Source organism: Henckelia pumila, chromosome 4, assembly GCF_033568475.1.
Source record: "Henckelia pumila isolate YLH828 chromosome 4, ASM3356847v2, whole genome shotgun sequence".
NCBI classification, from domain to species: Eukaryota; Viridiplantae; Streptophyta; class Magnoliopsida; order Lamiales; family Gesneriaceae; genus Henckelia; species Henckelia pumila.
Genome location: NC_133123.1, coordinates 23,268,006 through 23,282,202, shown reverse-complemented (window position 1 = coordinate 23,282,202; position 14,197 = coordinate 23,268,006). Strand labels below are relative to the sequence as shown.

At 32.0% G+C, this 14,197-nt stretch overlaps 1 protein-coding gene across 1 annotated transcript; it reads left to right on the top strand.

Moving 5' to 3' along the window:
- The first annotated feature begins 10,074 nt into the window (after positions 1-10,074).
- Positions 10,075-12,209, top strand: LOC140863196 (BAG family molecular chaperone regulator 7). Its single transcript, XM_073266442.1, has 3 exons — positions 10,075-10,899; positions 11,170-11,451; positions 11,745-12,209. The coding sequence occupies exons 1-3, from the start codon at positions 10,174-10,176 to the stop codon at positions 11,949-11,951; spliced, it is 1,215 nt and encodes a 404-aa protein (XP_073122543.1). The 5' UTR covers positions 10,075-10,173; the 3' UTR covers positions 11,952-12,209.
- The last annotated feature ends 1,988 nt before the right edge of the window (positions 12,210-14,197 follow it).

Below are 14,197 nucleotides of genomic sequence, written 5' to 3'. Positions count from 1 at the left end.
CGCTGTCGATATGCTCCGACTGTACTCAGGCGATCCTGAACGACGGATCGGAGACTTCTGTTTCGGCGCCGGAGGAACTCGACTGTACTCACGCGATCCTGAACGACGGATCGGAGACTCCTGTTTCGGCGCCGGAGGAACTCGACGGCGGCGAGAAGTGGCCGGAGAAGGCGGATAGACCCGAGGCTATGGATACTGGGGAAGAAGCGCGGAGAATTTGGGGGAAATTCGGGAATTATTGTGGATTTTTCGGGAGTGGAGTGATTGTGGGGGCGATTTGCATGGTGAAGCTTTCTTCGATTCTGAGCATGGTGGATACTGAAGCTTTTCTTCTTCCTCCTACGTAAGTTGAATATTGTTTGTAATTTATATTTATTTATATTTTCTAATTTTTAGTGTGTGATGATTCTACATTAATATTAATTATTTTTATTCCAAATGAAAATACTAATTTTATTGTTTATAGGACGTAATAAAATTGGGTGGGTCTCCACTTGTTTTGAGGTTTGCTTGGAGAGCTGCTGATTTATTGTTCATTTTCTTGGGTTCCATATGTTTAGTTATTTAGACGAGTTCAAATATTTTTTTAAAATAAAGACTCTAAACAACTAAATGGCATATAGATAATTTGAAATGTAACTTTGTGAAACATATACTAGTAGAATTTTTCATTTTTTGAAAAAGAATTTGACATCTAGCAAAAGGAAATACCAAATGAATGTTAAAATTGAGAATATTAGATTTTAGATTTTAGTGGGATATTTACGCCTCTTATTTTTGTAGTCTAATTTTTTAGAGTAAATTTCGACAAATTCGAAAGGAAACAAATTTGATTAATTCTAAACTTGCTTCGTTTACATAAACGACAAAATCGAAATTACACCTCAAAATATATTTACGTAAACAAAAGGATTGAGATGTAATTAACTTTTTTTAAAAAAAAACCCAGATGTAATTAAAATTTTAAACAATAATAAGGGGTCAACATTTCGCTTAAACTTTGCTTCGGTGAAAAAATTATCAAATTTATCATATATATACAGTAAATGATAAAAATATATAATGTATCATATATTTAAAAATCTTCAGAAATAATAGTATATATTAATGTGTTGATATGATTTAGATCTAAATTGGCTTTAACACAAACAAGAATTTTGAATTTGTTCCTATAAAAAATGTTATGTGATAAAATGAAAAAGATATGTAAAAAAGAATGAGGAAGTAAGTAAAATTATATATAACAATAAGGCTCCGTTTGGTAGTCTATATTATTAATATGTTTATAACTTATCCAATCAAATTCCACGTTCTTCTCATCATATTATTTATTTATCTATTAATTATTTATTTTACATCAATCAAATCATCAATTATTTATCTTATATCAATCAAATCATTTAATTTAAATTACTATATTATCACTTATAAATAATATTATTCATATTTTATTTATTGTTAAAAGGGTAAAATGGTAATTTTTCATTTTTAATATAAAATTTTATCAATCAAATCAATAAATTATAATCCATCAATCAAATCAAATATTATATTTAATATCATTTTTTATTTATTTTTATTACATTATATTACTTATCTATGTATTATTTATCCCATCATACATACCAAGCGGTACCTAATAATAATAGAGCAATTTTAGCTTGGAAATTTGTTGGGTTCAAAATTTTGAAAATTTTTAACCAAATATAAGTGAAAAAGATCAATATATATATATATATATATATATATATAATCTTTTAAATTTCTGAAATTGCCCTTATGTAATATAAATATTATAATTTTATTTTTATTTGTTTTTTTTATATTTCAAATTTTCATATTTTTTCTCAACTAAACATTGTAGATAAGATAAATTGATAAAAAAAATTAAATTTATTTTTATTTTATTTTATAAATGTTAAAAAATAAATTTAAATATTATTTAAAAAATAATATTTATATATAACATACAATATTAAATATATTGCATGATTTTATACACACACAACACGTATATATTTAACAATCAACCGATTTTACCAATCAAACTTTGATTGTTACGATATGCATTATTATGAAAATGATTGAAATCTCACGATAAAAAATATATTTCATGATGTTGATGTATTTTTTTTTAATCTTAATGATATCTTTTTTATAAATATGTGAGTACGATATACTACTAAATCAATGATATTTTTTTCATCAAAGATGCATGAGCTTAATAGCTTAAGGGCTGTGAAAAATAGAGATGTTGCTAATAAAATATTTGGTAAGTTGGTTTTTTTATTCATGTGTTATAGATAGATCATACTATATTGCATTTTTTGTTTATTTTTTATTAAGTAAATTATTTTTATTATGTTTATATGGATCTAACAATTTTTTTGCTGATAATCTTTGTTCAACATTTCATAGACAAAACTATATCAAGTGACTTCCCACAAAATAAAGAATTTGGTGAACTTGCTACAAAATTTTTTGCTTTTGTCATTGGAGATTTAGAGTAAAGATAATTTCACTTAACTATGTCATTTTACTTTTTGTAAGTTTATTTTTTAAAATTTAATTAATATTCTATATTTTTTGTTATTTAGAAACAACAAATTGTCATGTACCTTGTGAAAAAATTTGTTGACGACCTCATATTTGGGTACGATTGGTGAAGAGTTTGTTGTTGTAATTTTTCAATGTCGTGCAAAAAAATTTAGGGGTGAAGTACGTGTTTCTAATACATTTTATATCATTAAGATGATATAAAATAGTAACTTTGATGAAATTCTTGAATTTCAGAGCAGATATTCCTAGATTACTTCGTTTATTTAAATTTTAATTTATCTTTTGGTTATTTCATAATGTTACCGTTTTTTCGAATTTAAGATGACTTCGGATTACAAGACTCCAACAGCTTTTATATGTGATCATAACAACAAAAAAATTTAACGACAAACGTTGTATTTAAAGAACTTTTTAAAATTTATAAGGTAATTTTTTTGTTTTCTAATTGTACAATATATATTTCGTTTACTAATTTTTATTTTAATTATTATTTAAAAACTCTTAATTACTAATTTTTATCATTAATTATATAAAATAACATCACGTGCATAGCACGGCTGAAATACTAGTATTACATAAAAGTGAAGTATCGTAATCACATACTAAGTAATATTTTTTTTATTTTATACCAAATATAAACGAACCGAATCGAATCGGGAGCTTTTTCAAATTGAGTTGAGCCGATAAACTTAAATTATTTTGTTCGATAGTTAAATTTTTTTTGTTCAAATCTAATATAATTATATATTAAATAAATATATTTTGAGTCGCTCGTTAATATTTTAAAACGAACTCGAACTCGACGTTTCATTCAAATTGAATCCGAGCAAAAAAAATATTAAAATTTATTTTCTAATTCCTAGGCATATAATCCTCGTCAAAAATTCAAGCCTTGGAATTTTGTTTATACTCTGATTCGATCCGTTTTATAGGTTAGTTCAAACTGTGTATCATAATAATAAGTTGATTACTTCAATGAATTAATAAAAAAACGTTTCAACTAATAATAAAAATTTAAAACAATATGGCATAATGTAATGTGGCCTTGAAATCGAAGTAGTTATTGTTGTGAAAAAGTAAAAATTTATGGTAAAAAGTAAAAACTTCAAAACTCAAAATATATCAAACTCTACACTTTATAATATTTTTCTCTTAACTCAATTGTATTTTTCATCCCAAATGAAGACCTATTTATAGATCCACATTTGAAATTAGTCCAAAAATAAATACATCATCATCTACATCATCACACACTAATTTTTCATATTTTACAACTCAATATTCAACATTCAACATTCAATATTCAACATAATATTAATAATAATAATATTTTTCAACACTCCCCCTTGTGATGATGATCGTCATATGATGATTGTCTTTATTATGTGTTTTATGCTGCCTCGTTAAAAACCTTACTAGGAAAAACCCAGTGGGATAAAAACCATAATAAGGAAAAAAGAGTGCAGCCACGTAAACTCCCCCTCATGAGTGATTCTTCACATATTCCGTAGATTGCGCATCTCAATGTTGTATATATGCTTTCTGAATATCGTCGTGGGAAGTGCCTTTGTGAAGAGATCTGATGAGTTCTCACTTGATTGAATGTAACAGATATCAATATCTTTATTCTTCTCAAGCTCTTGAGTGTAGGCAAAGAATTTTGGGGGGATATGTTTGGTTCTGTCACTTTTGATGTATCCTTCTTTCATTTGAGCAATACATGTAGCATTATCTTCATATAGTGTCACAGGCTTCTTTTCTACTGTCAATCCACACGATATTTGAATATGTTTGGTCATTGACTTTAACCATACACATTCACGACTTGCTTCATGTAATGCAATAATCTCGGTGTGATTTGATAAAGTTGTTACGAGTGTTTGTTTTTGTGAACGTCAAGAAATTGCGGTGCCTCCACGAGTAAATACATATCCGGTTTGGGAACGTGCCTTATGTGGATCAGATAAATATCCAGCATCAGCATAACCAATGATACTTTGATTGGTGTCTTTTGAGTACAAAAGTCCCAAATCTGTCGTTTCTCGTAGATAACGGAATATATGTTTAATTCCGTTTCAGTGCCTCTTTGTTGGATATGAACTGAATCTTGCCAATAAATTTACAGCAAAAGATATATCAGGTCTAGTGCAATTTGCAAGATACATAAGGGCACCAATGACACTTAGATATGGTACTTCAGGACCAAGAATAACTTCATCACCTTCACATGGACGAAATGGATCTTTTTCTATGTTTAATGATCTTACAACTATTGGAGTACTTAATGGATTTGATTTATCCATATTAAAACGTTTAAAGATCTTTTCTGTATAATTTGCCTGGTGAACAAAAATTCCACATTCTTTTTGTTCTATTTGCAAACCCAGACAGTACTTGGTTTTTCCAAGATCCTTCATTTCGAATTCTTCCTTCAAGTACATCATAACCTCTTGAATTTCTTTATTCGTTCCAATGATGTTTAAATCATCAACATATACAGCAATAATTACACATCCGGATGTTGTTTTCTTGATGAAAACACAAGGGCATATTGGATCATTTACATATCCATTTTTCATCAAGTGCTCACTTAGCCGATTATACCACATTCGGCCGGATTGCTTTAACCCATATAATGATCTTTGCAATTTTACAGAATAAAATTCTCTGGGTTTTGAACTTTGTGCTTCAGGCATCTTAAATCCTTCAGAGATTTTCATGTATATATCACTATCAAGTGATCCGTATAAGTAAGCTGTAACAACATCCATAAGACACATTTCCAAATTTTCAGACACTGCCAAACTAATCAAATATCGAAACGTAATTGCATCCATAACAGGAGAATACGTTTCTTCATAATCAATTCCAGGCCTTTGAGAAAAACCTTGTGCAACAAATCTAGCTTTATATCTGACTATTTCATTTTTCTCATTTCGCTTTCGAATAAAAACCCATTTATATCCAACAGGTTTTACACCTACAGGTGTGAGGACTATAGGTCCAAAAACATTGCGTTTATTCAGCGAATCCAATTCAACCTGGATGACATCTTTCCATTTGACCCAATCATGACGAGTTTTACATTCACCAAAAGATTTTGGTTCATGATCCTCATTTTCATTTACGATGTCACAAGTCACATTATAAGAAAATATCTCATCAATATCTTCTATGTCTTTTCGGTTCCATATTTTTCCAGTATTAATATAATTGATAGATATTTCACGATTCTCGTCAGTTTGTGGTTCTGACAGAATATTTTCATCATCAGGTGATTCTTCTAGAACACCATTTTCTATTTTATGATCGTCGTGTTTCTCTATGCCTTTTCTTTTCCGAGGATTTTTATCCTTGGAACCGACTGGTCTTCCACGCTTCAAGCGTTTCATGACATCATGAGCGTCTTCAATTTGTTTTTTTGGAATTTCAATTCGAGCAGGGGCATTTACAGCATGTATATATGATTTTGTTACTCCTTTTGTGTCTGCAAATGCATCTGGCATTTGATTTGCAATTCTTTGCATGTGCACAATTTGCTGTACATCTTTCTCACATTGTTTGGTCCTTGGATCCAAATGTAACAATGATGGTACATACCATGTGATTTCTTTTTCGATGTGTTTCTTTTCTCCCCCTAACACTGGGAAGATTTCTTCATTAAAATGACAATCAGCAAAGCGTGCTGTAAACACATCGCCTGTCTGAGGCTCAAGATATCGAATGATTGATGGACTATCATAACCGATATAAATACCGATTTTTCTTTATGGACCCATTTTTTATCGTTGAGGTGGTGCAATAGGCACATACACCATACATTCAAAAATTCTCAGATGAGAGATATTTGGTTTTTTACCAAATGCAAGTTGCAATGGGGAGAATTTATGATATGCACTTGGTCTGATGCGAATTAATGCCGCAGCATGTAAAATTGCATGTCCCCATATAGAAATAGGGAGTTTTGTTTTCATAATCATTGGTCTAGCAATCAGTTGTAGACGTTTAGTCAATGATTCAGTTAATCCATTTTGTGTATGAACATGAGCTACAGGATATTCAACAGTGATTCCCATTGACATACAATAATCATTGAAAGTCTGGGATGTAAATTCTCCAGCATTATCAAGTCTTATTTTCTTGATTGTATAATCGGAAAATTGATTTCGCAATTTTATTATTTGAGCCATCAATCTTGCAAATGCCACATTCCGAGTTGACAATAAGCATACATGTGACCATCTGCTAGAGGCATCAATCAATACCATAAAGTATCGAAATGGTCCACATGGTGGATGAATTGGCCCACAAATATCACCCTGAATACGTTCAAGAAATATGGGTGATTCAGTTTGGATTTTAGCTGGTGATGGTCTTATAATAAATTTTCCAAGTGAACATGCTTTACATTGAAACTTATTATTCTGAAAGATCTTCTGGTCTTTCAATGGATGACCATGCGTATTTTCAATAATTCTTCGCATCATTATTGAACCAGGATATCCCAATCGATCATGCCAATTTGTTAATATTGAAGAACTATTAACCACCATATTTGATTCGATTGGCCTTATATGTGTATAATGCAATCCAGTAGGGAGCATTGATAATTTTTCAACCACATATTTCTTTCCTGATTTATATGTGGTAAGACACATATATTTCTGATTTCCATCAGTTATCGTCTCAGTATCATACCCATGAGAGTATATGTCATTAAAACTCAACAAATTTCTTTTCGATTGTGGTGAATATAAAGCATCATTTATCAGAAATTTTGTACCATTAGGTAACAAAAAATGTGCTTTTCCACAACCTTCAATCAAGTCTACAGGACCTGATATGGTATTCACCATTGTTTTTGTTGGTTTTATTTCCAAGAAATATCTTTCATCTCGCAGAATAGTGTGTGTTGTACCACTATCTGGTATGCAAATTTTCATGATATTATTTCCATATTTGCTCATAGCATTTTCCATACTTCAAAAAAATGCAATAAAGAAAATCAAGGATAATATATATATGCAAAATATAGCATGTTTCATAAGAATGCATAAAAAATATAGCATGTTACATTTCAGTCCCACCAATATATTAATCAATGTTCTCGAAATCATTTGAAAAAATCGGCAGCATTGAAATAAGTTGAACCACTTAAATGGTTACTGTTTTCAACAAAATTGGTCTCTTTTTCTTTCCCCTTTATCGATACTTTAAAGAGTTTACATAAGTGCTTAGGGGTACATGACCAATGTCTTGGAGTGCCACATTTATAACAAACACTCTCATATCTTTTTGAGTGATTTTTATTTTCACTCATATTTTTATGCTGCCTTTTTGGGTGGTTCGTGACGTTCTTTTGAGATTAGTTATTGAAGTAACTATCTCGATTATTTTCATATTCACGGCCATAACCACGACCACGATCATTTCTACGTCCACGTTTATGACCACATCCTCGACCTCAACCAAAATCTAGTTTATGCCTTTGATTTTGGTTTTCATTTTTTACTTACGACATTTGCTTCTGAAAATGCCGTAGATACATTGAGCCGGGATTGATGATTTCTCATTAACATTTCTTTGCTCTTTTCTAGTGATATCGAGAGCAACGAATTTAAACTTTGCCAAATTTGACATGGTGGTACTAGAAAAATAACAATGCATTTTATAAGTTAATTTCCATTAATATGATAATACAAAATAATGGATAAACGATGAGTACAAGTACATGTACAAATAGAGAAAAAGTATGTGGTGGAAAATCGCTGGTGAGTACAAGACTCGTGAGCATGATGATCATAATCGTTATGAAAAATAGCCTTAGAAATGTCATCATCTTCATCTTCGAAAAAACCGAGGAGAAAATATTTTGAGAGAAAGAGTGAATTTTGGTGTGATTGAAAATGAGTTTGAGTGAACATATTTATAGGCCAAAAACTAGCCGTTTGTGACCGCTTGTGACCGTTGGGGGTAAGAAAAAATCGAGTATGTGTTGAATAAAAATTCGTGATAATGATGCAATGCATATAATGATAATCATAATTAAATAATTATGTATATCATATCACATTATTATAAGGTCGGTGTCGTAGACAACCTTTTATATAATATTGTGAAATTATACTAATATAGTGAGTATAAAGTCAGGTATAGTATATCATATCACATTATTATAAAATCGGTGTCGTAGACAACCTTTTATATAATAATATAAGATTATACAAATATGGTTAGTATATAAATACATAATAATATATATCATATCACGTTATTATAAGGTCAGTGTCATAAACAACCTTTTATATAATAACATGAAATTATATATTAATATAGTTAATATATATACATAATAAATATATATCACGTTATTGTTTAAAAACCTTAGAGACTTTTATACTTGTCGTATCCCTTACCGGGAGTGTGGGGTGTCGTCTTAACATCCTCCCAGGATTTATAACAAGTTTTGAAAAAAAAACTTATTTTTTTCATAACATGATATTATATATTAATATATACACAATAAAAATATATAAACAGTAAAATAAAAATTCTTACTTGTTGAATATTTTTGACTTCTTCTTGTATTTTGGAGCGTCGGAAAATATAGAGAACCTTCGAGCGATCGTGCTGATAACGTGTTGTGAAAAAGTAAAAATTTATGGTAAAAAGTAAAAACTCCAAAACTCAAAATATATCAAACTCTACACTTTATAATATTTTTCTTTCAACTCAATTGTATTTTTCATCACAAATGAAGACCTATTTATAGATCCACATTTGAGATTAGTCCAAAAATAAATACATCATCATCTACATCATCACACACTAATTTTCCATATTTTACAACTTAATATTCAACATTCAACATAATATTAATAATAATAATATTTTTCAACAGTTATATATTATTTTATTTTATTTTATTTTTTGAATCACGAAGTATAGTTATTTTATTATTTATAAAAACACGACAATATGGCATTGGCTGTAGAGCACGTTGTTTTCTGACTTCCACTGGCTTTCCCTATTTTTAAATAAAATATATACAGATTTGAAATTTTGATATTATCTTTTTGGGCTAATTGCATTCACAATTCATGTGAAAAGTCTAAAAAGCATAAAATGTTTTAAGAAATATTAATAGGCTAATGCATCTCTCAGTTTTTTAAAATATAGCACATTTCACCCCTATGTTATACAAACTCGGGCACATTTATACCCTCTCATAGGGGTTTTTATGCTAATTTTTTTAAAACATAGGGTCTAACATGCTATTAATTTTACATAAAAGATTTTATACCTTTTAAACTTTTTACCGGGGTGTGGATGCAATTAGCCATATCTTTTTGATATGATATATGAAGATAGATTTATATATATTTTTTAAGTTATGTGCATTATAGTAATTTAATTTAATTTAACAAATATATGTTTGTGTTTATAAACGCGTGATTGTATATAGCACTAATCCTTATCCTGATTAAATTGAATTGCCAAATTTGTCCCCGTCACCCTCTTTTTGCAATATTTTTTTGACTTTGTGCTTCCAAAAGCTCTTTTTCTCCATATTTACGGTACATTATCATCTTCCATCCATCCATCTGAGAAAAAATGAGCAGATTCAAGAGATTTGAGGTTATCGATTACTCCCCATCCTATTTCATCAAAGAAACCTCCATTTTCACCCCACCCAGAAGCAGCCTTCTGCTGAATCCCCGCATCCCTTCATTCCCATTTCTTGAAACTGAGCTTGACCATGCTTTCGAACTTCTACATTTCCCCCAGAATTCGCCCTTGTTTTTGGATGAATTCGACGCTATCACGGATCTGATCCAGATCGAGGAATACCCGGTTCACTCCACAACTCGCCGGGTCACCCGCTGTAGGGATCCTGGGTATGGGACCGAGCGTTACTTGCAGTTGCTCAGCGATCGGGTGTCGGATTTGGAGCTGGATTTCGACAGGATCCAGAAGGAGAAGCTGAGGAGGAGGAAGAAGAAGATTGGGGAGAGGAAGTACACGTGGGCGGCTGAGATTAAGAGCCCGGAGAAGGATGGGGTTGACCGGAAGTATAAGCTGACGGCGGAGATCAAGGATGGGAAGGATGAAAAGCATGGGCTGGAGAAGAAGTACCAATGGAGGGCTGAGATCAAGGGAAAGGGCCGCGACCAAGTGCCGATCGAGAGAACGTACACGTTTAAGGTGTCGAGTGGCGGCGGAAGCGGCGAATCGGAGAAGGGTGAGAAGAAGAAGGGTGAGAAAGCGAAAGGGAAGGATAAAGCTCGGATTGTTGAGATTGAAGAACCTTCTGATCATCGAGCCGTCGTTTTAAGGCAGGTTAGTATCTGTGGATCTTTCGCCATTTTCGATCGACATTTGTTTATACTTTGTGAATTTGTGGAAAAGTGAGGAAGAAGAAATGGATAGCTTGTAATGTTAGGGTTCATGGGACTTTTGTTTTCGTGCATATTGTATCTCTGAGTGTTGGCTGCCAAAATTTTGATATAACTTTGCAAAGCGTGAAAAAGGGTTCTCAAAATAGTTCATTTTCAGTTTTTCTGGCTTATATTTGCTGTATTCTGTGTTATCGCTGCTTGTGGGCTATAGGCTTATGCTAAGAGAGTGGAGAAGAGCAGGGGTAAGAGAAGGGTGTTGTCTCCAGAGGATGCGGCGGCGCTGATTCAGATTACTTTCCGGGCTTATCTTATTCGAAGATCTCAGGCTCTACGTGCACTCCGAGAGCTTGCTGTTGCCAAGACCAAGCTAAAGGAGATCAGGGCTTTGTTCCACAACTTCTCTTACCGCAGACGCATCGCCAGTGATGCGGAGGAGCGGCAGAGGTTCTCCGAGAAGATCATCGTGCTTCTTCTCACCATTGATGCCATCGAGGTATCCGAAAGCTACGTGTAAACATTCTTATTATCTTATAAGCATAATGTTTAGTCAGGGGAGTTATGATCATCCAAAACACCATTATGTGAAATTACCTGGTAGAATGCCCTTGTTTCACATCAGTTTGTGGGAGAAACTTGCAAGGATTTATATCGTGATCTTTGTGTAAATTTGGTTTATCATTTCTGCAGAACAACTATGAATACGAAGTAGTAGTTGGTGTAGCTAACTGTGTTATGTCTTGTTTAAACTATACTTTACCGTGCTGTATATCGTTTGAATTCCATCAGGGTGCTGACCGAACTGTTCGAGCTGCTAAAAGATCTATGGTGGATGAGCTGGAAGCAATGCTGGATGTCGTAGACCCTCAACCATCTGGAAAATCCTTGTCCATGAGGAGGAGACAATTTGATATGCCCGATGGCACAATGAACAAGGAACTCGCGGCGGGTGTTGCACAAGTGATTCAAATGCTGGATCAAGAGGTCGAAGAATGATTAGTTACACGGGTGGTTGTTTCGAATCAGTTGGTGCACTTCTTCCTCTGTTGTATTTTCGCGTATGTTTCGAGTATTGTTAGCCTGTGGCTTAAGAATTCCAGTTCGAGAACTTGACTAGGCTTCTACTTAACTTTGATCTTGTGAACTGATGTCTTGTTTTAGCTATCCTGCTGTTGATTTGTCTGTTTTGGACATTACTATGCTATTTTATCATCGGTATTTACCGTCTCTCATATGTTTATATTTCACTTTAAACTTGTCATTCGTTAACCTTTAAAACTACCGTTTATAATGTCAATTGCGAGCCTGAACTTGTTGATTCACTTGAAAATTTAAATATTTTGCCTCGAATTTGGTTCTAATCAAAGTTCAAGTTGAAGTTCAGAACGAAATATTCGAACAAAGCAAGCTACTTGAAAATGAATGCTCGTGATTTGTTCATTGAACACATGTTTATATTATACCATTAAAACTCGCTTTCTTCAATTATTGTACAAAACAAATGTAGAATGAAGGATGAGGCGTGGAGACGTTGTTGAGCTCGGTCCCATAGTCTTTTGATTAGCGAAAACACGACGAAAAAAGAGACGATTAAATCGTAATAAGTGACAGAGAACACACACATTGTGTAGTCTTTCTTGAGATTAGATTGTCTTTGGAGCATTCGTTGAGTTTGGAGTCGATTTTCACATCTTGTGCCATTTTTGATAAAGTAAGATGGTGACGCTTCAAGTTAGCAGCCTCAGTGTTATCGTGTGTTTCGAGTACCTTTCTAGATTCTGGTCCAATTTTCTGGGCCACTGAATTTGACCGACAAAATGTGCCGGGCCAATAGGGGAAGTGAGTGGTAATATAGTTGAAGTTGGAGGAGACGATGGTTTCGAATCTAGCTTGAACTGTTGTTGTCTATGCATGCACAAACACAATTCTATACGGTGTTTGAATGAACCTTTTGTGACCTTATTGTCTTGAGACCACCAATAAGATATCATATCAAACACTTCATATGCATGGATACAAGGATGTGCTATCTTGCAACTCTAGAATAGCCATTATTTCAGCACACGTATTGTGTGATTAAATACTGGATAAAATGTAAACGTATATTTTGATTTTCTTTATTCTTTTTTATCTTTTGCAGTGTACACTAAATTGAAGAAACTGTTATCCAAGATGTTAAACTCGAAAACGCGAATATAACAAAACTAGTACAACAAGAGTAAACAATAAAATGAATGAAAAATAGTAAGAAAACTTTAACACTGTGTTTGGATGCCTAAAAAATAGAATTTGAAATTGAATTTGAAATTGGATTTGGAATTGGAATTGGAATTCATGGAATTCAAATTTCGTTTTGGTGTTTGGAAAAAAAGTTAAAATACATATTAGAATTTGCTAGCATAAATTTTTGGAAAGTGATATTTTTTAAAAAAAAATGTTTAGAAAACTTAAATTTATAACTAAAGTTTATAAATTTATTATAAGAAATAATTTTATTATTTTTATAAACTCAAATCCCATGAAATCCCATGAAATCTGACCAATTTTATAAGGATTTCACTTAGTTAAATGAAATCCCATGAAATCCCATCAAATACCAATCCCGTTTTAAAATTCCATTTTGCCAAACACTAAAACAGTATTTACAAATCCAAATCCCACCAAATCCCATCCAAATCCTGTCTACCAAACACACTCTAAAGCAAAATGAGATGGGTATATAAGTACAGTTTCTTTAAAACGGATTTGTCGCCTCCACAAGGTGCTTGAGGATCGACACATACGAACATCTGTTTTTAAGGATACAACGATTGAACCAGCAGCAAACTAACCACAAATTCACTATTCCGTCGAATTCAAATCGCACCTTCACTTTATCACCAAAACATAACGGATGTCAATTGAGAAGGTAACAATATAAAATGCAAGCGAATACTTGAGTGAGATCTTGAATATCTTTTTTTTTTGTGTAGATTGAGGAAATGAACACACTATTTATAAGCTCCAAAAGACACACCAAGAATCATGCAAGATTAATTAACTCAATTAATCTTAGAATTAACTGAAAATATGAATAGCCAAAAATCTCAAATTAACTCGAGATTGTGGAGAGCCAAATAACACTATCATATTCATGAACTATAATTTTCATTCAAAATTTTAATTTAAAACAAATTTCCTACATAAACTTATTACTAAAAAATATGTATGTAAGAAAAATTAAGATAAAACCCAGTACCATA